The sequence below is a fragment of the Punica granatum genome, chromosome 6 (assembly GCF_007655135.1).
Source record: "Punica granatum isolate Tunisia-2019 chromosome 6, ASM765513v2, whole genome shotgun sequence".
NCBI lineage: Eukaryota > Viridiplantae > Streptophyta > Magnoliopsida > Myrtales > Lythraceae > Punica > Punica granatum.
The window spans coordinates 8,554,377-8,580,884 of NC_045132.1; the positions used below are offsets into that span (position 1 = coordinate 8,554,377).

Below are 26,508 nucleotides of genomic sequence, written 5' to 3' on the forward strand. Positions count from 1 at the left end.
TGATGTGGATTTTTGAAGTCCAATATTGGCTATCTTCCGATGGACGAGCGAACTATCGGAAAATAGGGATGTCCACGTGGTATGCTGGAAATGCCAATTTTGGACGTTGTTGAGCTCTCTACTCACTCTGTTGCCCTTTGGTGACCCTTGGAGTCCTTCTGTCGTGTGTACATGTCATCTGCTTGATTTTGCTGACTTAAGAATGAATAGTGATTTCTCGCTCTGTGGAGCCTTCTTCTGTGATAACGCTCAAGTCGTGGCATTGTTTGCTATCGACGGACATTGTTTGACTTGTGGACCAAAATGGGGTATTGACAGGAAGGACAAGATGTTGTTCCTCCTTACCGTCTTAAATGTGGCGTACGTTTTGGACTCAAACCTGCAACCCTTGGAGGATCCTGCCCCCAATGCAACCCCCGAGGAAATCGCAAAGGTGGCCGAACTCAAGAAGAAGCGCGAGGAAGACAAATTCACATGTTGTGGACACATCCTCAACACTTTGTCCGATCGACTGTACGATCTCTACATGTCGATGCAGTCCCCGATGGAGATATGGAAAGCTCTTGAGGAGAAATACAACACCGAGCGGCAAGGTACCGATAAATTTTTAATGATGAAGTATTTCGAATTCAAAATGCTCGATAGTGTCCCTATCATGGATCAAGTCCATGAACTACAATCCTTGTAAGCAGGTTTCGTGACCTGAAAGTTATTATTCCGAAATCTCTACAAGTCGAGGCTATCATCTCAAAGTTACCTTCGTCTTGGAACGATTACCGGAAGAAACTCCTGCATATGATAGAGGACTTCACTGTAGAGAAAATACTTAGGCATTTGCGTATTGAAGAGGAAACTCGGAAGCGCGATGTGGTGTATCTTCCCCAAGGTTCTAAAGTGAACCATGTGAGTGAGTCCAAGAACTCTCGGAAAGGCAAGCGAAAGGCTACATCCGAGACCGAGGACACGCAAGACAGGAAGGGAAAGTCTCGCAATTGCTATCATTGCAATAAGAAAGGGCACTACATTAAGGATTGTAAACTTCTCAAAAGGGAGAAAGATGCCACAACTTCCAAAGCCAATATGGTTGAGGACATGGACTTAGTGGCCATGGCTACGGGAGGAATCAAGAGCTTAGAGATTGGTATGATTACCGAATTCAACATAGCCATGACTGATAAGTCCTATAATTGGTGGCTCAACTTCGGAACTACTGTCCATGTGTGTAACGACCGGCAACAATTCAAGAGCTATGAACCAGTGGCAAACCGTGAGGTGCTTATGGGCAACCATCAATCGGTCAAGGGACGGTGGAACTCAACTTTACATCCGGGAAGAAATTGACCTTAATCAATGTGTTGCATGTTCCCGATGTAAGAAAGAATTTACTGTCCGTGAGTCTTTTGTGCAACAAGGGGTTCAAGGTTATATTAGAATCCGATAAATTAGTCTTGCTTAAGGGTGATATGTATTTGGGAAAGGGATATTGTAGCGAGGGCAAAATTCAAGGTATCTCCGTATGAGTTATGGAAGGGTTGGAAGCCAAACTTTGATTATTTCAAAGTGTGGGGGTGTTTGGCTTACTATAGAGTTCCCGACCAACAGATAACAAAATTATGACCAAGAGCCATTTCGCTCTGTTTGGTTTTAGAGTCGTGGTTTAAAATTTTAACTTTAACTTTAACTCAATACACTACACAACAAAATATACTTTTCCAAAGTCAAACTGATGGACCCCATATATTATTCAATATACAATCACATACACTACCCAATACACTACACAACAAAACTGGTAGGGTCCACAGGCCCTACATTTTTTTTGTCTTTTTCCATAATCAAAATCAAAGTTACAAATTCAAAACTTTAACTCTGAAATCAAACGCACTATAAGGGTGTATTCGTTGGATATGCCCAACATTCTAAGGCTTATCGTGTTCTTGACTTGGTGTCAAATACTACAATTGAAACGAGAGATGTTGTATTCATTGAAAGCAAGTTTTCCGACGATTCAGTGGATTCGGAACAAGAATATAAACCAATGATCTCAAGTGATCAAAACAAGAGACGTCTTTGTGACAATTAGGATACGGAGCCGAGGAAAAGTCAAAGTGTGAGAAAAGAAAAGGACTTTGGTCTCGATTTCATTTCCTCACAATCTCTAGCGTATCTCGTTGAGGGAGATAGAGAATCCGTAATTAGGAAGATCCACATAATGCTTAATGTGGAAGGTGATCCACAAACCTATGGTGAAGCCATGGCTTCTAGGGATGCTACATTTCGGAAAGAGGCGATTAATAATGAAATGGATTCAATATTGTTCAACAATACTTGGGTCCTAGTTGATCTTCCTCAAGGATCGAAGCCTATCGGGTGTAAATGGGTGTTTAAAAGGAAGAATAACCCAACCGGGGTTTCTCCGACTTTTAAGGCTAGATTGGTGGCAAAAGGATTCAGGCAAAATAAATGCCTAGATTATTTTGACACCTATGCACCGGTGGCTATGATGACTTCCATTCAAGTCCTTATGGCACTTGCATCTATCCATAAGTTACATGTGCATCAAATGGATGTTAAAACGGCATTTTTTGAATGGTGATCTCGAAGAGGAAGTCTACATGGAGCAACCGGAAGGCTTTGTGCTTCCGGGAATGAACATAAGGTGTGTAAATTGATCAAGTCATTATATGGCTTGAAACAAGCGCCTAAACAGTAGAATGAAAAATTTAACTCGGTTATTTTATCATATGGTTTTTTGCATAATTGTGCGGATAAATATATTTACACTAAATTCACCGATAGGTACGGTGTAATTATTTGTCTTTATATGGACGATTTGTTGATCTTTGGGACAAATTTGGAAGGTGTTTGTGAGACCAAAGAGTATCTAGTCTCGAATTTTAAGATGAAAGATCTCAACGAGGTAGACACAATCCTAGGTACAAAGGTGCAAAAGCATGAAAGGGGCTTTGCACTAAGCCAATCTCACTACATCGAGAAAGTATTGGAGAAGTTCAAACACTTGAATATCAAGGATTCAAACACTCCATTCGATCCGAACTTCAAGTTAAGTGAGAATAATGGCAGGGCTCTAGTGCAATTAGAGTACGCTAGCGCAATTGGAAGTCTAATGTATGCAATGCATTGCACCAGACCCGATATCTCATTTGCTGTGTGCAAATTGACGAGATTTACAAGTTGTCATAGTACCGATCATTGGAAAGGAATTTGTAGGATTCTTGGTTATCTTAGGAAGACAAAAAAATTTGGGATTATTCTATGGTGATTATCCCACGGTACTAAAAGGTTACTCAATGACAATAAGTCCACATCGGGATGAATTTTTACGATAGGAGGTGGAGCCATTAGTTGGGCCTCCAAGAAATAAACTTGTATCGCACAATAACTTGGGTAGTATTAAGATGAAAATCCCATCGTTCTAAGGAAAGAGTGATCCCGAAGCATACCTTGAGTGGGAGAAAAATGTGGAGTTTGTATTTGATTGTTATAGTTATTTCGAGCTGAAGAAAGTCAAATTGGCAGCAATTGAATTATCGGATTATGCAATTGTCTGGTGGGATCAATTGGTGATAAATAGGCGAAGAAATGGAGAGCCACCTATAGATACGTGGGAGGAAATGAAAAGGGTGATGAGGAAGCGATTTGTTCCTAGTTATTACTACCGAAAGCAGTATAATAAGTTACAAATCTTAGGCAAGGTAACCAGAGTGTAGAGGAATATTTTAAGGAGATGGAAGTGGCCATGATTAGAGCAAATGTAGATGAGGATCGAGAGGCTACTATGGCAAGATTTTTGGCTGGATTGAACCGGAAAATTCAAAATGTCATGGAATTACAACATTATGTGGAGTTGGAGGATATGGTGCACATGACCATCAAGATTGAGAACCAGTTCAAGAGGAGTGGCAATACAAGTGCAAGCCAAAGTCCAAGCACATTCACTTGGAAACCGAATCAATGGAAGAAAGATGAGAAGCAATCCACGTCGAAGTCGAAAACTGAGCCAAATCAAGATGCAACCAGCCACGTTCCTCAAGGTAAAACCGACATTTCTACCTCCAGGAATCGTGACATTAAGTGTTTTAAATGCCAAGAAAAGGGACACTGTCACGACCCGAAACTTATAGCAGAGTTTCCTCTTTATTCTTTAATATCCATTGTCATATACTCAACTCATCTATGTATAATCTGTTTCCATAACTCCCAACACATTAAACCAACCCAAGAGAGTACTCAGTTGCAACCATCTCGCAACACAAGCTAAACGAAAGTTTTCATATGTATATAGTATGCTTCTATAACACATCAAACCTTTAAACCAACTCGGCATGCTCTACCTAAACATATAATCAATCTAACAGATTCTAATGTACATATATACCCTCGATAGAGTGTTTTGCTGCAACCATACCACTAAACCAACTAAACAAAAGTTTCAGGTCGTAACAGAACTGTGACATTTACGAAAACTTACTACCTATACTATGAGTGGGCCTACTTGCCAAAAGTTCTTCGCGCTGATCCCCGTTATCCAAAAGTCCTCCTGAGCAGCTAGTCTAGCTTCTAGCTCATCTGGAAAAATGTATGCAGGGGTGAGCTGCATCTTAGAGAGTACTATATTCCAATGTAAAATGAACTAATATATTAACATCACAATTCACCACAATCAATCATATATCTATTTATGTACATATTCCACCGAGATATAGAATCCAATACCAAGATCATCCTTTCACACAACTCATATGGCAACCAAATCCAAATAACAATAATATAGCCATGGGGTCGCATTGCCTTGCGACAAGTTCTAATGGTACCGTGACCCCGCATATCTCAAAGAAATTATCTGTTCATTCACATATCATATCTCGTAAGCGGGGGCCGCCCATTAACCTTTGGCGGTAAGAGTTGACCTCCATTTATATTCCGCTGGTCTAGCGGCCGATCGGGTCCCTATTTATATTCCGCCGGGTCCAGCGGCCGATCAGGCCCTTATTTGTATTCCGCCTGGTCCAGCGGCCGATCAGGCCCTTATTTGTATTCCGCCGGGTCCAGGGGTCGATCAAGTCCCTATTTATATTCCGCCGGGTTCGGCGGCCGATCAAGCCCCTTTTATAATCCGCCGGGTCTAGCGGTCCCATGGCTATAGAGTCCAACAATCACAAGCATACTCAGCATACACATCAACTATGTTCCACAATCATTCAGCCACCATCACCTCTATAACCATATATATATATTTATTTATTTATTTATTATCATTTTACGATGGAAGAAAGTACTCATAAAGACCTCCAAAAATAATAGCTCAATGGGTCGAGCTTTCCGGGTGTATAGTCTCGGTCTCCTCAACCCCTATTAAGTTTAAACATAATGGTTAGATAATATACTAAATAAGAGTAAAAATATGCATCAGTTTATCTCCCGTGTTACTTCCTGGATATAGCTATAATATAAGACGTTCATAATTAACAAACGCTTCTTTCCTATCCCTTTCGGTTTCCAACTAACTCTCTAAATAGGGAACGATGCAAAATGATATGCACATGTATTCCTCAAATTATATCAACTTAGGATACGTTGCAATTTATGTCAAATGAATGACCAATTTGATTGGTCAAATTCAAGAAGAGTGCAAGGAATTCTAAGTACTTACTTTGTTCTAAAATACAAATAAACAAGAGCTTAGTAAATCAATTCATCACATGATATCATTATAACGCATGATAAATTTCAAATCAGATTCATTCATACTCTGTTCTCATTTACAGCAAGTCAACTTAGCCAAAGAGCACACAAATTTCTGTTAATTCGATCCATTTCCGCTCATATTAGAAACCTACTAATTCAATCAAGAAATTTGCTCCCTGCCTCACAACCGAATTATTCAGCTTGTATGGGTGACCAAACTCTTCCTAACACAAAATAAAACTAACTCCGAATATATCCAACTCAATCTACATCAGCTATGGAACTACCTAAATTACAGCAACCAAGCTTCTCAAACCTGAACAGCTAAGATGAATGCAAGAAGAACCACCAAACTATACCTAATATAGTGAATATGAATGTTTAAATCATAGACAATTAACTTACTAATTAATACTCCAAACTTAGTCTTCTTCCCCTTCTTCTTCTCCAAAGATTTCCTCAACTCAACTCACTTATCTCTCTCTCTCTCTCTCTCTCTCTGGTTCATTTTCGTTTTCCCTCAGCTAGGGGCAAAATAAGGGAAAGTATGGCATAAATATGGAAGAAAAGGAGGAAAAAAGATGGTCAAAGGCGGTGGGGAAGAAAAAGGGCTGCTGAAGATGAGGCCACCTGGCCCATTCTACACTTATCTCTCTCTGATTTTCACTTTTTCGTTTTTTTTTTTCATATAGATAAAGATCCAGCCACAAATTATGGTATTATATACATGTATATTATGTAACCATGCATGTGCATATGGATATGTATGTGTCTGCCTATATATGCATATTTGGTAAAGACCGGTCTCACAATCTCCCCCACTAATAAAAATTTCGTCCCCGAAATTATTTACCCGATACCGGGAAAAGGTATGGATATTGGACTCTCATAGAATCCTCGGGTTCCCAAGTGGCTTCTTCTATCGAATGACTCTTCCACAACACCTTTACTAATGGAATTCTCTTGGTTCGAAGGACCTGCTCTTTCCTATCTAAGATTTCCATTGGCTCTTCCTCATATGTCAAGTCCTTATTTAGCTCCACCGGTTGATAACTCAGAACATGAGATGGGTCTGGTATATACTTACGCAACATTGACACATGAAACATGTTATGAATACGGGACAGTTCAGGGGGTAGAGCCAACCGGTATGCCACCTTCCCAATGCGCTCCAGAATTTCGTATGGCCCGATATATTTGGGACTAAACTTACATTTCTTGCCAAATCTCATAATACCCTTCCATGGTGATACTTTTAAGAAAACTCGATCCCTTTGCTTGAACTTGAGGTCTTTCCTTCGTTTATCCGCATAATTCTTTTGTCGCCCTTGAGCGGTCTTTAATCTTTCCTTGATAACCTTGACCTTTTTGGTCGTTAAGTCGACTATTTTCGGTCCAGTTAATTGCCTCTCTCCAACTTCATTTCAACACAAAGGTGTTCGACAAGCCCGGCCATAAAGCGACTCGTAAAGAGTCATTCCAATACTAGATTGGTAACTGTTATTATAGGCAAATTCTATCAAAGTAAGGTAGTCATCCCAGCTGCCTTGAAATTCTATAATACACGCTCTTAACATATCCTCCAATGTCTGAATGGTCCTTTCGCTCTGCCCATCTGATTCGGGATGAAAAGCAGTGGTCAAATTCAGCTTCGTGCCCAGAGCAGTAACAAAACTATTCCAGTACTTGGAAGTAAAATATGAGCCTCTGTCTGATACTATAGATACCGGCACACCGTGCAACCTCACAATCTCTTTAATGAATAACTGTGCCAATTGGTCTGCACCAAACGTCGTTTTAACTCGTAGAAAGTGAGCGGATTTAGTCAGCCTATCAACTATCACCCATATAGAATCATGCCCCCTTCGTGATCGTGGAAGTCTCGAGACAAAATCCATGGTGATCTTTTCCCATTTCCATTTAGGTACTGGAAGAGGTTGTAATAACCCGGATGGGTTCTAATGTTCTGCCTTAACCTGCTGACATACTAGACACTTAGCAACATATTCAGCTATCTCCTTTTTCATGTTATACCACCAATAACTTCTCTTCAAATTATAATACATCTTGGTGCTTCTCAGGTGCATCGCATATGGTGAGCTATGGGCTTGTGCAAGGATCTCTCTCTTCAACTCAGCATCGTCAAGTACACAAATTCGATTCCCAAACATAAGTGTGTCATCCTCTTTCAAGAGAAATTCAAACTTCTTGCCTTCCTTTACTTTTCCTTCCTTTATCTTGTTTTTAATCTCTACCAAAAATTGATCTACTTGTTGCGCTTCTTGAATTCGATCAAATAGCACTGGTTTCACATCATAAATAGCCATCAATGCTCCAAAACTAGTCGTCTCTAGTTTAACTTCCAGTGATCTAAACTCATTGATAAGCGTGTCATGAACACTCCACATACCTGCTAATCTTACTGATGATTTCCTACTCAGTGCATCTGCCACGACATTTGCCTTCCCTGGATGATAGTTGATCGTGCAATCATAATCTTTAATTAATTCCATCCATCTCCTTTGTCTCAAGTTGAGTTCTTTCTGAGTAAACAAATATTTCAAACTCTTGTGATCCGTATAAATCTCACACTTTGCTCCATATAGGTAATGTCTCCAAAGTTTGAGAGCAAATACCACAGCTGCCAATTCAAGATCATGCGTCGGGTAATTCTTCTCATGATTCCTTAGTTGCTGAGATGCATAAGCCACCACTCTGCCATTTTGCATTAATACGCAGCCTAAGCCTTGATGGGATGCATCACTATATATCACAAACCCTCATCAGTGGACGGAATAATAAGCACTGGGGCAGTAGTCAATCTCTTCTTCAACTCCTGGAAATTTTGCTCACACTCATCTGTCCATTCAAACTTCACACTCTTCCGCGTTAACCGAGTCAGGGGAGCAGCAATAAGGGAGAATCCTTCCACAAATCTTCGATAATAACCGGCTAATCCTAGGAAACTCCTCACCTCTGTTACACTTGTAGGACGATTCCAATTCAGAATAGCTTCAATCTTCGTGGGGTCCACTGATACACCATCACCTGAAATCACATGCCCGAGGAATCCCACTTGATCTAACCAAAACTCGCATTTACTAAACTTGGCATAAAGTTTTCTTTCCCTCAAAATCTGCAACACAACTCGAAGATGTTCTTCATGCTCGTCCCTGTCTCTTGAGTATACCAGTATATCATCAATGAAAATTACCACAAACTGATCAAGATATGGCTGGAAGACTCTATTCATTAAATCGATAAAAGCTGCCGGAGCATTCGTTAACCCAAAAGGCATCACAATGAATTCATAATGTCCATACAGAGTGCGAAAAGCAGTCTTGGGCATATCGGAGTCCTTGATCTTCAGCTGGTGATATCCCCATCTAAGATCGATCTCCGAGAAGACAGTAGCACCTTGGAGCTTATCAAACAAGTCATCTATTCGGGGTTATGGATATTTATTGCGCATTGTAACTCGATTCAACTGTCAATAATCTATGCACAGTCTGAGCGAACCATCCTTCTTCTTCACAAACAAAACTGGAGCACCCCAAGGAGATACACTAGGCCTGATGAACCCCTTTTCTAATAATTCTTACGACTGGACTTTCAATTCCTTAAGCTCTGTTGGGACCATACGATACGGTGCGCGAGAAATCGGGGCAGTACCCGGCTCTAACTCTAAAGTAAACTCAATCTCTCTATCAGGAGAAAGACCAGGTAAGTCATCAGGAAAAACATCTGGAAACTCGCAAACTATTGGAATTTCACTAAGTTTCGATGAGTCAACCTCGGTAGCAACCACATGTGCCAAATATCCTTTACACCCCCTTTTCAAAAATTTCGTCGCCTCGAGGAATGATATAAAATTGAATGGGACACCCAATTGATCTCCATGAAACTTAAATTCAGGCTCATTCGGTATTCTAAAGACAACCTCTTTCTTGTAACACTCCACAGAAGCATGGTGAGAAGCAAGCCAATTCATCCCGAGGATAACATCAAAATCCCAAATACTTAAGGGTATTAAATCTACTAACATCTCCTTATCCCCTAACTGTAGCCTACAACTGCGATACACTTCCCCAACCACTACACTCTCCTCGGTCGGTGTAGCTATGGACATACGACTATCTAATAACTTTCGTGGTCTATTAGAATGCATGGCATATGACAATGAGATATATGAATGAGTGGAACCTGGGTCTATAAGTACATGAGCAGGTTTATTAAAGAGATTTAACGTACCCGTCACTACAGTCGGAGTGGCATCAGCATCCCGCTTCGTTAAGGTGAATACTCTACCCCGCGTCATTGGTCTATTAGCCTGGCCTGCTGAGCTCACCATCGGTCCACCCCCTCGGCTTTGAACACTCTTATTACTGCTCATCTGCCCACGACCTCTCATCATCGATGGTCTGTTGCCCACACTAGCACTACTAGATGCCGATAGTATAGGCTGCCTACAATTCCTTTGTACATGTCCCTTCATGCCACATCTAAAACAAGTAACCCCTTCACTCCTTGATTGTGGGCAATTGTTTCTCAAGTGATCACGACGTCCACAATCAAAACAACTCCCATACTGCACTTGACAAACATCGGAATGAAATCGAATACAATTCTGACAATTTTGACGCTTCGGGAGGTTAGTTCCACCATAACTCCCACCACTTTGACTTCTCATGCCCTTATCTTCATGAGACTATTGCGGAAACTGCTGATAAGTTGATTTCCCTCTATTGAAGTCCTGAGTGAACCCGCCTCTTTTTGGGGGTCGGGAGGAACCCTCTACAATTAAACTACTAGGCCGAGTTCTACTTTGTTCCCTTTAAAGAACTTCCTCTCGTAAGTCCTCCTCAGCAATAATGGCTTTATTATACAGGTCTGAAAATAATGGGATCTCCAGAACGGAAACGCGCGACGTAATATTGAGGTTCAATCCATCCAGGAACCTACTGCATTTGGAAGTTTCATCACTTACCAATGTAGGGGCAAAACGTGACAACTTGGTGAATTTTACTTCATATTCAGCTACGCTAAGCTCTCCTTGCTTCAAATTTAGAAATTCCCGCTCCTTGGTGTGCCGAAACGAGGCTGGAAAGTACTTGTTATAAAATGCTTGCGTAAACTCAGCCCAAGTGATAACGTGTGAGGAGTTTGGGTCCAATCGTCTCTGAGTAGCCTCCCACCAGTACTGAACATCCCCTTCTAGCATAAATGTCGCAAGTGCCACACGTTGGGCGTCTGAAACCTCCATGATTGAAAAAATTCTTTCCATTCCAGCTATCCAATTCTCCGCTTCTATAGGATCAGCACTTCCCGAAAAACTAGATGGACCATATTTCCTAAACCTTTCATACGGCGTCAATTGTTGCTCCATGTGAGATGTGGATGCACTCGGTTATGTTGCTTGCCTCTGGAAGAAAGCCGTTTGTTACTCGATTAGCTGCGCTTGCTGCTCAACTAGACGAGTCATCGCTGCTAATGTTTGGTGGATTCGTGGATCTTGATCCTTGGGAGCCTCAGCAGCCTCTTGAGGAGCTTGAGACACTTGATCTTCTGTCATAGGCTCAAGTGTGTCCCGATCAGCTAAATTCTCAGCTGTGCGGTACCTACGTCGACCCCGCCTCGCACGTTTGGGTTCCATTGCTAATTTCCTAAGAAATACACAAGTTAATCAAGCATTTAAACAAACGCAATTATGAGATATATCCCGTCTTGGGGCCGCAACTAATCAAAAAGAATAGGGATCAGGCATACTAAGTCTACAGAATCCTATAACCTAGGCTCTGATACAAAAAATGTCATGACCTGAAACTTATAGCAGAGTTTCCCCTCTATTCCTTAATATCTATTGTCATATACGCAACTCATATATGTATAATCTGTTTCCATAACTCCCAACACATTAAACTAACCCAGGAAGCTCTATATAAACATATAACCACCTAACTAATTCTAATATATGCATAAAACTCTCAAGAGAGTACTCAGTTGCAACCATCTCGCAACACAAGCTAAACGAAAGTTTTCATATGTATATAGTATGCTTCTATAACACATCAAACCTTTAAACCAACTCGGCATGCTCTACCTAAACATATAATCAATCTAACAAATTCTAATGTACATATATACCCTCGATAGAGTGTTCTGCTGCAATCATACCACTAAACCAACTAAACAAAAGTTTCGGGTCGTAACAGAACTGTGACATTTACGAAAACTTACTACCTATACTATGAGTGGGCCTACTTGCCAAAAGTCCTTCGCGCTGATCCCCGTTATCCAAAAGTCCTCCTTAGCGGCTAGTCTAGCTTCCAGCTCATCTGGAAAAATGTATGCAGGGGTGAGCTGCATCTCAGTGAGTACTATATTCCAATGTAAAATGAACTAATATATTAACATCACAATTCACCACAATCAATCATATATCTATTTATGTACATATTCCACCGAGATATAGAATCCAATACCAAGATCATCCTTTCACACAACTCATATGGCAACCAAATCCAAACAACAATAATATAGCCATGGGGTCGCATTGCCTTGCGACAAGTTCTAATGGTACCGTGACCCCGCATATCTCAAAGAAATTATCTGTTCATTCACATATCATATCTCATAAGCGGGGGCCGTCCGTTAACCTCTGGCGGTAAGAGTTGACCTTCATTTATATTCCGCTGGTCTAGCGGCCGATCAGGCCCCTATTTATATTCCGCCGGGTCCAGCGGCCGATCAGGCCCTTATTTGTATTCCGCCGTGTCCAGGGGCCGATCAAGTCCCTATTTATATTCCGCCGGGTTCGGCGGCAGATCAGGCCCCTTTTATAATCCGCCGAGTCCAGCGGTCCCATGGCTATAGAGTCCAACAATCACAAGCATACTCAGTATACACATCAACTATGTTCCGCAATCATTCAGCCACCATCACCTCTATAACCATATATATATAAATATATTTATTATCATTTTACGATGGAAGAAAGTACTCACAAAGACCCCCAAAAATAATAGCTCAATGGGTCGAGCTTTCCGAGTGTATAGTCTCGGTCTCCTCAGCCGCTATTAAGTTTAAACATAATGGTTAGATAATATACTAAATAAGAGTAAAAATATACATCAGTTTATCTCCCGTGTTACTTCTTGGATATAGCTATAATATAAGATGTTCATAATTAACAGATGCTTCTTTCCTATCCCTTTCGGTTTCCGACTAACTCTCTAAATAGGGAACGATGCAAAATGATATGCACATGTATTCCTCAAATTATATCAACTTAGGATACGTTGCAATTTATGTCAAATGAATGACCAATTTGATCAGCCAAATTCAAGAAGAGTGCAAGGAAAGTACTTACTTTGTTCCAAAATACAAATAAACAAGAGCTTAGTAAATCAATCCATCACATGATATCATTATAATGCATGATAAATTTCAAATAATATTCATTCATCCTCTTTTCTCATTTACAGCAAGTCAACTTAGCTAAACAGCACACAAATTTCTGTTAATCCGATCCATTTCCACTCATATTAGAAACCTACTAATTCAATCAAGAAATTTGCCCCCTGCCTCACAACCGAATTAATCAGCTCGTATGGGTGACCAAATCATCCCAACACAAAATAAAACTAACTCCGAATATATCCAACTCAATCTACATCAGCTATGGAACTACCTAAATTACAGCAACCAAGCTTCTCAAACCTGAACAGCTAAGATGAATGCAAGAAGAACCACCAAACTATACATAATATAGTGAATATGAATGTTTAAATCATAGACAATTAACTTACTAATTAATACTCCAAACTTAGTCTTCTTCCCCTTCTTCTTCTCCAAAGATTTCCTCAACTCAGCTCACGTATATCTCTCTCTCTCTCTCTCTCTCTCTCTCTCTTTTCTGGTTCATTTTCGTTTTCCCTCAGCTAGGGGCAGAACAAGGGAAAGTATGGCATAAATACGGAAGAAAAGGAGAAAAAAAGATGGTCAAAGGCGGTGGGGAAGAAAAAGAGCTACTGAAGATGAGGCCACCTAGCCTATTCTACACTTATCTCTCTCTGATTTTCACTCTTTCGTTTTTTTTCATATAGATAAAGATCCAGCCACAAATTATGGTACATTATATACATGTATATTATGTAACCATGTATGTGCATATGGATATGTATGTGTCTGCCTATATATGCATATTTAGTAAAGACCGATCTCGCAGACACATAGCAAGTCAATGCCCGAACAAACGGGTCATGGTAATGTGAGATAATGGTGACATTGTGACCGACACTGAAGATTCCGACACCGATTACATGCCCCCATTGGAGGACGTTCCCGAGGAGGAATATTTAGTTCCAGATGCATTGACATTGATGGCAAGGAGAGCATTGAGCTTGCAAACGAAATGAGTTGAAGAAATGCAGCGGGAGAACATCTTTCACACTAGATGCTACATCAAAGACAAGGTATGTAGTGTGATTATTGATGGTGGTAGTTGTACTAATGTCGCAAGCACAACAATGGTGGAAAAATTGGGACTACCCATGCTGAAGCACCCCAAGCCATACAAATTGCAATGGTTAAATGATAGTGGTGAGATAAGGGTGGACAAGTAGGTGTTAGTTGCATTTCGAATCGGTAAATACGAAGATGAAGTATTGTGTGATGCAGTACCGATGCAGGCGGGACATTTGTTGCTAGGGCATCCATGGCAATTTGATAGGCGAGTGAAGCATGATGGTTTTACGAACAAATACTCATTTGTACTTAATCAACGATCGATCACTCTTGTACCATTGACACCGCAACAAGTATATAAGGATCAAGCGAGATTGCAAAAAGAGAGTGATCAAAAGAAAGAGAGTGAACAGAAGAAAAGGAGTGAAAATCAGAGAGAGACCGAGAAAAATGAGAGAGAAAAAGAAAATAAAAATTCGGTCATTGAAAGAAAATTAGAGAGAAAACAAAAGAATTTCTATGCAAAAATGAGTGAAATTAAGAGAGCAATGTTTTCAAATCAGCCGATTATTGTACTTTTGTACAAAGAGGCATTTTTTAATACTAACGAACTTGACATCGTTCTTCCTAATTTTGTTGTTTCTCTTTTGCAGGAGTATGAGGATGTCTTTCCCGAGGAAACACCACATGGGTTACCTCCAATCCGAGGGATTGAACATCAAATTGATTTTGTTCCCGGTGCGACAATTCCAAACCAACCAGCCTATCGGAGCAATCCTGAGGAGACAAAGGAGTTTTAACGGCAGGTAAGTGAGTTGTTGGAGAAAGGGTACGTGAAAGAGAGCATGAGCCCATGCGCCGTTCCGGTTATACTATTACCTAAGAAGGATGGGACGTGGAGAATGTGTGTTGATTGCCGAGCAATCAACAACATAACGGTAAAATATCGTCATCCTATTCCTCGTTTAGATGATATGTTAGATGAGCTACATAGTTCTTGTGTATTTTCTAAAATTGATTTAAAGAGTGGTTATCATCAGATTAGAATGAAAGAAGGAGATGAATGGAAAACTGCCTTTAAAACAAAATACGGTTTGTATGAATGATTAGTTATGCCTTTTGGTTTGATTAATGCTCCAAGCACTTTTATGAGACTTATGAATCATGTTTTGCGTGCATTTATAGGTAGATTTGTTGTTGTCTACTTTGATAATATGCTCGTTTATAGCAAAAACTTAGATGATCATAAGGTACATTTGAAATCTGTTTTACATGTGCTTAGGAATGAAAAGTTATTTGCTAATATGAAGAAGTGTACTTTTTGTACAGATAAGCTTGTATTTTTTGGATTTGTTGTTAGTGCACAAGGTATACAAGTTGATGAAGAGAAGGTATGTGCAATCCAAGAGTGGCCTAGTCCCACAAGTGTAGGTAATGTTCGTAGCTTTCATGGACTTGCTAGTTTTTACAGACGGTTCGTGAAGGACTTTAGTGGTATAGCAACACCACTTACTGAAGTGATCAAGAAGAATGTTGGATTTAGATGGGGAGAAGAACAAGAGAAGGCGTTTCAGTTAATCAAAAAGAAGCTGACCAATACTCCTTTATTATCTTTACCTAACTTTTTTAAAACTTTTGAGATTGTATGTGATGCTTCAGGTGTTGGTATATATGCAATTCTCACACAGGAAGGACGACCAATTGCTTACTTCAGCGAAAAACTAAGTGGGGGCAATCCTAAACTATCCAACTTATGATAAGGAGCAATATGCAAAACACGCCAACAAGGGGCGTCATAAGATAGTTTTTGAACCCGGAGATTGAGTTTGGTTGTATATGAGGAAAGAGAGATTTCCGGTGCAAAGACGTTCCAAATTGCTTCCAAGAGGGGATGGTCCTTCTCAATTCCTAGAGCGCATTAGTGACAACGCTTACAAACTAGACTTACCTGGTGAGTACAATGTAAGTGCTACTTTTAATGTTGCTGATTTGCTTCCTTTTGATGTAGGTGATGATTTGAGGACAAATCCTTTTCAAGAGGAGGGGAATGATGCAAATCGTAGCTCAACTTCAAGGGATCCAGTTCAAGTTCCAATTGGACCGGTTAGGCGGGCACATGCAAAGAAGTTTAAAAATGAACTCAACGGCCTGATTCAAGAGGTTTGGGCTCAAGCAAATTCGTGGAGGCCCATTGGACATGAATCACGTGATCCACAAAGATCCATCAACATGATTCAAGTGATAGAAGATTCCGGACAAGGCTAAATTCAACTAGTGTTTAAGGAAGCTTCTAGAATATTTGATGATCAAGAAAAGATATCATCAGATTTGTTTAAAGTTTAAATCTCATGAAGATATTCTAGGGATATTTAAATTTCATATCTTTATAGATTATGTCATATCTCTATCGATATTTTAGGTTTTATTTTTCTTATCTTTAGGAGGTGATATGGCCAAATTAGGATTACTTTATGTCTATATATATTCATCTTAGTGAATTTTAATAGAAAATGAACATTCAGAAATTTGGGAGAATATTCTCTTTGGTTCTTGAAGAACTAATTCGAACTTATCGGAAGTTTCCGTGGCATTCATCACCGACTTATCAAACGGCTTTCCACCACCGTTTGTGGCGTCTTCATCGACTTATCAAACGGCTTTCCACCACCATTTGTGGTATCTTCTTATATACCGAGGTTTTTGTTTCGCAATAAACAACGGGTTAAGGTCAGCTATACCAAGGTTCTTGTTTATGTTGTAAACAATGGGTTGAGAGTTCATCAATCAAATCTGATCGTGGAACGATCTTGGGTTCCTTTAGTTGTCGGGTATCGTCATTCTTGGCGGGAATCGCATCATAATGGATCACTTAGTGTGATTCATGAGTACTTGGACAAATTCGGGTTACGAAGTGAAGGTTCATTCATTCAATGGATATATTTGAGTGCAAGACAAGTAATGTATATGGAAGTGTCTACATTAACTAAGTGTTCATGTAAGATCATTAATTGTTTATCCATGGGTAATGTTCCATCTAAGAGTTACGTCCAATACGAAGGGTTCTGACTCTTCGATAGTGTCCATTGAGTGCATATAAATAGAGACGCTATAGTCATGGTTGTCAGAATCACGATTTGAATCGTAGAATCGTACGATTCTACAATTCATGGGGGGTCACCGATTCCGATTGCAGGGGGTAAGTCAGTTTTTGTAGAATCGGGCCGGAATCGCGAGCCGAACCGGAGAATCGCAGAATCGGCCCGATTCTGCGATTCTACGATCGGGTCAAAATCAGCCCAAGCCCGGGCCCAAAAGGGGCCGAAGCCCAGGCCCAGAGACTCCCCCCCCCCCCCCCACTTCTTCTTTCTCCCACCCGCCCTTTCTTCCTTCTCTACTGTGGTTAAACCTAATTTCTCGAGATCTCCAGTCGAAATCTTCCATAGTTCCATCCACCTTCGATTAACGGTGCTAGCTTGTCAGAGCGGCGGATACGTTGTCGGCTAGCGCGTGCGCGGTGACTCCGAGCTTCGATCGGGGGTAGGGAAGGACCGGCAGGTACGATTTTGAGTTGATTATCCCTTTCTGATGGACCTTCTCCGTGACCTCGAGCCACTAGCAATAGTCAGAAAAGCCATCGAGCATGTCGAAAATGAGGAAGGTAGGGCTTCTGTTGGTTCAAAGGTATGCCCATATGGAGGATTTCGGAGGGACCTCGTTGCAGTAATTGCTAACTGTTCATTCCGAAGGAGACGTGTGCAAGATGAGATTAGAGAGAAAGGAGGGATTCCTCTCCTCTTGCAGCAATGCGTTACTGATGAAGATAACACATTCTTGAGAGAATGAGGTCTTTGGGCTATTAGAAACTTGTGCCTGGATAACCCCGAGAACCATATTTTGTGTAACGATATTAATAAAAAGCAGAGTCTCTAAAGCTGGAAAAGGCTTCGCTGTGTTTCCATAAAATTCAGGTCCCACGGCACATATCGCATCCATGCGTTCAACTTCCAATTCCTTCAGCTGAGGCAGAACCCCAATCGATGGTAGCATCTCTGTCTTTCTGCAATTACACAACCTCAAGCGTTCTAAGTGAACAAATGAGAGACCTCCGATCCAAGAAGGCAACTTTGTACCTCCGTAACCATCAATCTCGATATTCTTTATGCTAGCATGAGGTTGAAGACAATCGAGGATCTGCATTTGACTTTCTGCATCTCTTCTACTAGCAGGGCCTTCATCCTCCTCCTCCTCGTCCTCCCACCTCAAAATCAAAGAAGTCAACCCTGTCTTAGCATTCAAAGCAGCTTCCCTTGCATCTCCGACTTCTCCCACATTACACAAACCTTCAATTGTAACGATATTTTTGAGAGAATGCACCTTGAATTTCGATAATTTGTAAAGATATTTTGTGTTTTATGTCTTATTGTTGATTTTTTTTGTTTGTGGTCTTTATTTGAATGAATTATTCATGAAAGTATGCTACATATATAAATATTTTTTTTAATTACAGGTAGAATCTTACGATTCACGATTCGAATCGCGATTCACGATTCTATGACCCTCGACCGATTCTAGGTAGAATCGCGATTCTGACAACCTTGGCTATAGTGCTCAAATTATATTAAGAAAATTCCAGAAATCAGAGTGAGAGTCAGGGAATTCCTCGATTTTGCTAGTTGAAGGAATTCATAAGGCTTCGTTGTATCCCAAGAGGACCTTTGCCTTAACCCTCTAGCAACTTTGTGTGGGGGCAAATAGTTCTCTTTGGAAAGCGTCATTCGCACCTCGAATCCTATCGTGTTAACCTCACACCGCCTCCGGATCGATCGTCTCCACCCATTTTCCCCAACAATAAGTAGCAATATCCTTCCAGCCACAGACGACAAGTTGCAACCCCTGATCGTTGCCGATGAAAGAATGAGGACCGATCAATACAATGACTTTTTAAAATAATTCCTCACCCAGCTAGATGCCAAGGAAAGAGGAAAGGCTTAGTCAAGAATGACTTGCACCACAAGCGAACGGAATTTCTCGAATAGGGAGCTTAGGTGGTGGGAGAAGCCCATTGATGGACTCTCATTGAATGAAGTCAAGGAAGCGGCCTTCTCTGTGGAGGCTTTATATAAGGACCTATGCAATTACTAGAACTCCAACCCCAATCGATCGAGATCTCAGACGTTAGGACTTGTTTCAATTAGTGTTGGGCAGCAAACAGTGTCCCCCAATATGATATCACCGGCTCGGTCGATTAGATCCCTATAAAATGCCTTCATAGATGAGGCCGCTTCCTTGAGCTCATTCAATGAGAGCTTTACAAGGGACTTCTCCTACCATCCAAGCTCTTAGTTTGAGTAACACCCTTCCCTCGTTGCATGTGTTATCCTTCCCTAAGCTTTCCCTCTCTCTTCTATCGGCATCCAACAGACCAAGAAGCTGATTGGAGAAGTCATTTGTATCGATGCATCACATCCTTTCTTTGGCATTGATCACGTGCTGCAACCTATCGTTTATTGCTGGAGAGATGTTTCTAATAAAGAACATGTTTGTGACTGTCCAAATAGAGGGGTGCCAAATGTATAGGGCTTCACTTTAGGGGAGAATTAGACAATAATCTACACCACACATAGTAATTAACCCGACCTACGCCAAGTGATCATGTGACCATCATTCTCCTCTATCCTTTTCATCTCTACTTTTTGTCACCCTCGAGTTTGCTTATTAGTACTCACCATTATTAAATTTTAAAATGAAGGCGATGATGTTTTTTCTTTTAAGTAGAGAAGGTGTTGATGCTAAATTATTTATGTTAATTCATTGTTTTACTTGTACCAACATAGGACTTATTTAACGGTGTTAGTGTTTACGTGAGAATCCGTTACCGTACCGTCACGAAATGGACCAAAATTACCTTAAGACATATAGAACTGTTTCGGCACTTTTAAAACTCATAGGATCAAGATTGACTAAAAGTCAAACTCGGACCAAGAATGTCACTCTCCTATATATATATATATATATACACACACACACGAGCGCAAGATACCATAGAAATGAGAAATAAAATTGCTTTAGAGATATACTAGACTTTGAGCCCACACTACGCGTGGCGAAATGTAAAATTTCAATCGATATAACTAAAAACTTTATAATTAGAAAATTAAAATTTAAAATTTTATGAATTTCATTCCTGAATTTGTCTTTCACTTAAGTGAAAATTGAAAAGAAATGGAAAATAAATGATGATGAGAGAGAGAGTGAGACGGAAGTAACGGACTGGAGATTGGGCGAAAGTTCGGAGCGTGAGAGGGACACTTGTAAGAAGGGAAGAGAGAAGAAAGTTCAAAGCAATTTTACCATCTTATCCTCATATTGATTCTTCTATTTCACCAATCCTCAAATAAAATTGAAACTTGCAAGGACAATTAGGTAAATTCAAGCAAAAGTAACTGCAATAGGACACCAACTTCGCCCTTTATTAAGTAGAATAGATATCGAAAGGACTTTTTGACAAAAATTGAAATGGATTTTGCTAATTAGGCAATGTTTGGATTCAGGAACAAAAAATTTTAACTTTAACTTTAATTCAACACACTACACAACAAAAAGCACACGTTTTCCAAATCAAATTTATAATTACATCTCATTTATCTTTTTTATAATTAAAATCAAAATCAAAATTAAAGTTATTTTAACTCTGAATCCAAACTCACTTTAAGAATTTTGAAGCCAAAAAGCAAAAAAGAAGGTAATGGGAAAGTGGTGGAACATTAGAAGTGGTGGTTGTTTAAAATTACTAATTTATTCTTCAATTTTCTAACACTTAACCGTCCTTAAATTTTTTTCATTATTTTGTAATGGGCATTTGTAGAAAGCAAAAGTTAGACAAACTCTTGCTTTTCCTTTTTGAGTATTATCGATATCGGGCAGGAATTTTTCGCCTTTGCACTATTTACTCCCTTGTGAATATAGCTAATGGAAAATGCTCCGTCTGTTAGTTTTCCAATTAAAAATGCCGGAATTCCACCACGTGTTTTGCACAAAATTATAAAAATAATAAAACTTAAAAACTCAAACAAGGTCTTTTGAAGAAAGAAACGGCAAACAGGTATCATAGGGGAAGCCGGTTCAGAGTCCGCCCAGACTACCCCTCTGACTACGCGACCATTGACAGATGACAGATCCAATAACGGTGGGCCGCCAGGATGGCCTGTAAGGTTTTCAGAATCGCAATTCTACCTAGAATCGGTCGAGGGTCGTAGAATCATAAATCGTATAATCGTATCGTGAATCGTAAGATTCTACCTATAATTAAAAAAAATAACATATATATATATATGTATTATACTTTTTTGAGCCAAAAAAATCAAAGAACATATCTGTGTATGCTCAAAAACTAAAGGAAACAAGAGAAGCATCAGCATCGCCTTAAAGATTCAAGAAACATACAGTTCGGTCTGGCTATGAATAGTTTCTTACTGACGGAGCTTCTCATTGAAAGAGCCCCCTAAATTGGGGAGTTTTCAAGTCCTTTATAGGGTCATACATGTACAAGGAACACAAATATCAACTCTACATAAAACACCGAAACGCTTAACTTAGAAACACTGACTGAGGAGACACAAAGCTCGACACTACACAGAGAACTCAATGCCAGAGATCCAACCTGGGGAAGTAAAACCCATTCAATTTTCGGAGAACGAACTCACGAAGACAGCCCTTTTGTGTGCATATCCTAACCACCAATCCCGAGTCCTGAGCTAACTACTAAGCCAAATAGTTGCTGTCTTGAATCATTTTCATTTCCATATCCCCACCCCATCAATTTGCTATCTTAAGCTTATGCTAACATAAACTAGCTGAACAACAACAACAGCTGCAACAAGAATAGGAACACCGAAGAAATTATTTTGAGCCAACTCCAGGAACGACCAGACATAACAGGACCTTAACCATTTATAATAGGACCACTGAAACAACGTTAAGCTAACATTCAATTCAGTTTACATCGAAGGAATCGAAGCACAACGCGATCAGATGTTCGATTCAAGGTACCTGGAGTCTGGAGCTGGACACTCGGCGGGTCAGTTAAACGTTGGGCAGAGCAAAGCGAAGCTCTGAGCTGTGTTGCTCGTGAGGTCGAAGCTGCGGCAGAAATGGCGGAAGTCGGAAGAAATGGCGGTCGGAACTCCGGAAGAAATGGAGGTCGGAAGTCGAAACTGCGGAAGAAAAGTCAGAACTCAGAACTTAGAACTCAGAGCTCGGAACTTGTCGAATTCAGATTTGCGGAGCAGCCAAAGCTTCAAGCTCGCCGGAGTCGGAGAATCTGAAGAAATTGATGATGCTTGGTGGAGAGTCGAAGGTCCGGTCCGATGGATTAGGGCATAGAAATTTCAGGAGGTGCAGGCGTCAAGACTGTTAGGACTCGGGAGAAAGGAGCAGCACTGAAGAAAAAAGGGAAAGGAGGGGAGAAGAGAGGGGGGAAAAAAAAAAGTTGTCGCCTGTCGGGCTCAAGGCCAATGGGCTGGGTTTCGGCCCACTCTAGCCTGGCCTTCGCCCAAGGGCCCGAATCAGACCTATCATTCGCCCAAGTCTGGGCCGAATCCGGAATCGCAGAATCGGCCCGATTCCGCGATTCCGCGATTCACGGCCCGATTCAGAGGCGATTTTGGAATTTTCGATTCAGCCCATTGTATCGGAATCGCACGACCCCCCTAGAATCGTAGAATCGTAGAATCGTACAATTCTACGATTCGAATCATGATTCTAAGAATCATGCCTGTAACGAAGTGAGACAGGCGGTAGAGGGAGAAGAGGGATGAGATAAAGGGGTTAGCCTCCACGGGGAGCGACTGGATACTGTCCACCACAGGCGGGAGCAAGGTCGCCGCTCGATGCTAGCCTCAAGGGCCACCTCTACCACTTACATATGGTAGTGACGGCTAGTGTTGGGCCACTAGATTTACGTCTCTCCTATCAGTCCTTCTCTTTTCCTTCCCCTATTCTTTTTCTTCATGGAAGGAATGGCCGCCAACCGTCACCAACTGCCCTTCCAATTGATGTTTTACAGTCTTTTTTTTATTTTCTCTCTTGAACCTTTTCTTTTAGTTCTTATTATTTTTTCTGTTCATGGGCAAAATATGTATCGTACTTCTAGCTATTCTAACAAGAAAATTAATAGCATGCGAGATTTTCCCAGATAAAAGTTGAGGGGTTGAATGTGCCACAAAATAGTTTGGCGATATAAAATTGCAGCACTCAATAGTTTGATCACTACAACAGGAAGGAAAAGAGGAAGGGGAACGCACTTTTTTGGGAGTGATGGGGATTGTAGTTTCGAGTCAGAAGAACGGAAATTTTTTGTTGAGACTTGTCCAAGAATGATTTTGGGAAGAATTCAGAGAGATGGAAGGGATTTCAATTTTTTTCAGTATAAATTATAATATATGGAAGCTTAATTAGGCTCCGACTAATCCAGTAGAGTTAAGTCGGACCACTAAGAGGTAAAACTCTCACCGTGTGAATTTTCACTACTAAAAATTAAGGGATTACCGATGGATGATCCCTTGGTAAATCGAGCCTCGATAATCCCTTGGTATTTATGAAAAAAAAATTTACCGATGGATTTATCCCTCCAACCTCTCTCATATTTTTCTAGCATTATTGAAGTCTTGAACCCTTCAAGACCTCCCACCCCCATCCACCCATCCCTCATGCCTTCTCCTTGACTGTTGAGCTACATGCATTGTTCTTGTCATTTCTCTACACTTCATTATATTTGTATTACTTGTCTTTATATTTTCATTTTTCAAAAATCAAAATCTTGTAAAATTAACAAATTGGCATTGATAATATATAAATTTAATAATAAATTCAACATTATTTATCTATATAATGCATATGATATTTAATTGAAAATAACCATATAGTTTATTTGACCGATCTAAATAGATTTTAATGTAACATAATCGAGAAATTTATACTCTCCCTTATGAGTTCAAACATGCTTTCCTCTATTATCTATTTTGAGCTTTTATTTCTAACACTATTTACTTCATTCATCCTTTTAAAAAAAATTATATACAATGTTAAAATTGTAAGTAACTATAAAATGCATCTATTTATGACTTGCGCTCTGAGCACAAACATAATATTTATTATTATGTTTATGCACTGCGAGCGTAAACATTATATTTTATACTTATATCTATATATATATTTTTAAAAACTCAAAATTTTATATATTCAAATTAATTAATTTCATATTTACTATAAATATTTAACACTTTCAATTCTAAATTAAATTAATTTGATGTTTAACTTACAATATAATATTCTCTTCAAGAAATATAATTTATATGTGATATACATCTCTAAAATTATTATTGTAAAGCAAATATTAATTTTCTCATTTGATATTTTATTTTTTTAACTTTATATTAGAAAAATTTATACTTTTTAATTTACCGAGGGATTTTCCCTCTATAATATTACCGAGGGAAAAATCCCTTGTTAAATTATTTTTAAAAAATAATTTCTTTTTTAAGTTTACCAAGGGATAATATTACCAAGGGATCTTTCCATCGGTAAATATTTTTAAAAAATAATTTTTAAAATTTTAGAGAGGGATTTTTCCCTGAGTAATTTATTTTTTAAAAACATTATTTTTTTTATTTTTCTATTTAACCGAGGGATTTCCGAGGAAATTTTACCGAGGGACGCAATCCCGCGGTAATCCCCGATATTTTTAGTAGTGTTTCTACATTCATAAGGACTCGAACCCGAGATTTTACTTAAGTGAAACAAGCGTTGAACCGCGTAATGGAGACCGTTCCTTAAATAAATGTCCCGTTAGGACATGTTCACATCCTTTCATGAATAATCATGTCCTTAAAAAAATATAAGTTTGTAGGTAAGAATAAGTTATTATGGAAAGTATAAGCTAATGTGAGATTGCTACATTTAATATATTAAATAAATCGATGGGAATCAACGTGGGTTGGTTCAAACAGTTTGGAAGTTGTTCCTTTTAAGCAAGATCTTGGATTCGTATTCTTGTGAATGTAGAAAATCTACGCTGTGAGAGTTTTACCCCTTAATGGGCCGACCTAGCTCAACTAAACTAGTCCAATTGCACTTCCAGATACCAAGGTTCACACAAAAAAAATAAATCGGTGGGAAAGTAGTTTTACAAATATACCCCTATTTGTATGGTTATTATGCCAAAAGTTTATTTTTATTTTTATTATTTTTATTTTTATTTTAAATATATTTATATATAAGTATTTGTTATATGTTTATATTAATATTAATATAACTATAAATATAATATATATATTTAATATAAATATTTAAATTTATATAAATGTATACATATAAATATAATACACAAATATTTAATATAAATATATAAATATCTGTATTTATATAAATATAATATATATACATAAGATTACATCATAGGGTGTAGGTTGGTATTTTGAGATTACACCGTTTGGTAGGGCTCGAGAATCTCAAAGGAAACTCAGGTGTAATCTAGGGGAAATCTGAGATTCCCCCTAGATTACATCGAACCAAACACCCCCTAGGGAGAAGGGGTGTGTATGGAATTTTATATAAAATAGAAGGCCATTTTTGGAAGTCGGATGTGGAGTAACAATGAAATGAAGGCCATTTTGAAACTCCTTCGTAGTGTTATATATTGTACGGATATAGATTCATTTTTCTATATGTATCCTGATATCCAAAAGCCTAATGAGCTATAACTAATCTAATTCGAGCTTGGTTGGCCTATTAAGGAGTAAACATCTCCCAACTAATGAGTTTTTTTATCCCAAAGACTCGAATCCGATACTTTATTTAAAGAAAATAAGCACTGAACTGCTTGAATTAATCATTATTGTATACTATTTATTTTTTTAAGTATTTGTGTAATTTCGATTCATAATCATTTTATTCCAAAAAATAAGTGCATCCCACCACAAAAAAAAACAAGTATTCCTTTCCTATAATTAACAATAATTCAGATATATTAATGTCAATTTATTTTAGATGATATTAACAAAGTTGTGTTTCCACGCGGTTGATTATTATATTAAAAATATGTCAATGTCTATTCATCCAGGAAAATATATATGTCCATCTCTGCAAGCATGCATTTTTCTCCTTTTTCTTTTTCTTTTCTCTAACGGTGCATGTACAGAGGGCTTAAGTCTATAAATGACATATATTTCTCATTTAGACATTTTCAGTTCCACTCATTTGCATATATGATTTGACATTCATAGCTTTATGTTCTGTTTATTTGGTCGTAATATATAGTATCTATATATCTATCTA

At 39.2% G+C, this 26,508-nt stretch overlaps 1 protein-coding gene and 1 pseudogene across 1 annotated transcript; one reads left to right on the forward strand and one right to left on the reverse strand.

Moving 5' to 3' along the window:
* Positions 1-202: 202 nt before the first annotated feature.
* LOC116212127 lies at positions 203-1,341 on the forward strand. Its single transcript, XM_031546703.1, has 2 exons — positions 203-588; positions 693-1,341. Exons 1-2 carry the CDS (start codon positions 203-205, stop codon positions 1,339-1,341), a joined length of 1,035 nt encoding a protein of 344 aa, XP_031402563.1.
* A 5,951-nt stretch (positions 1,342-7,292) lies between these two features.
* Positions 7,293-11,095, reverse strand: LOC116212128 (annotated as a pseudogene).
* Between the last annotated feature and the right edge of the window lie 15,413 nt (positions 11,096-26,508).

Coding starts and splice junctions, on each gene's coding strand:
- LOC116212127 (XM_031546703.1), top strand. CDS start 203: ATGAATAGTGATTTCTCGCTCTGTGGAGCCTTCTTCTGTGATAACGCT. Junction 589..692: donor GAGAAATACAACACCGAGCG/GCAAGGTACCGA, acceptor CCTTGTAAGCAG/GTTTCGTGACCTGAAAGTTA.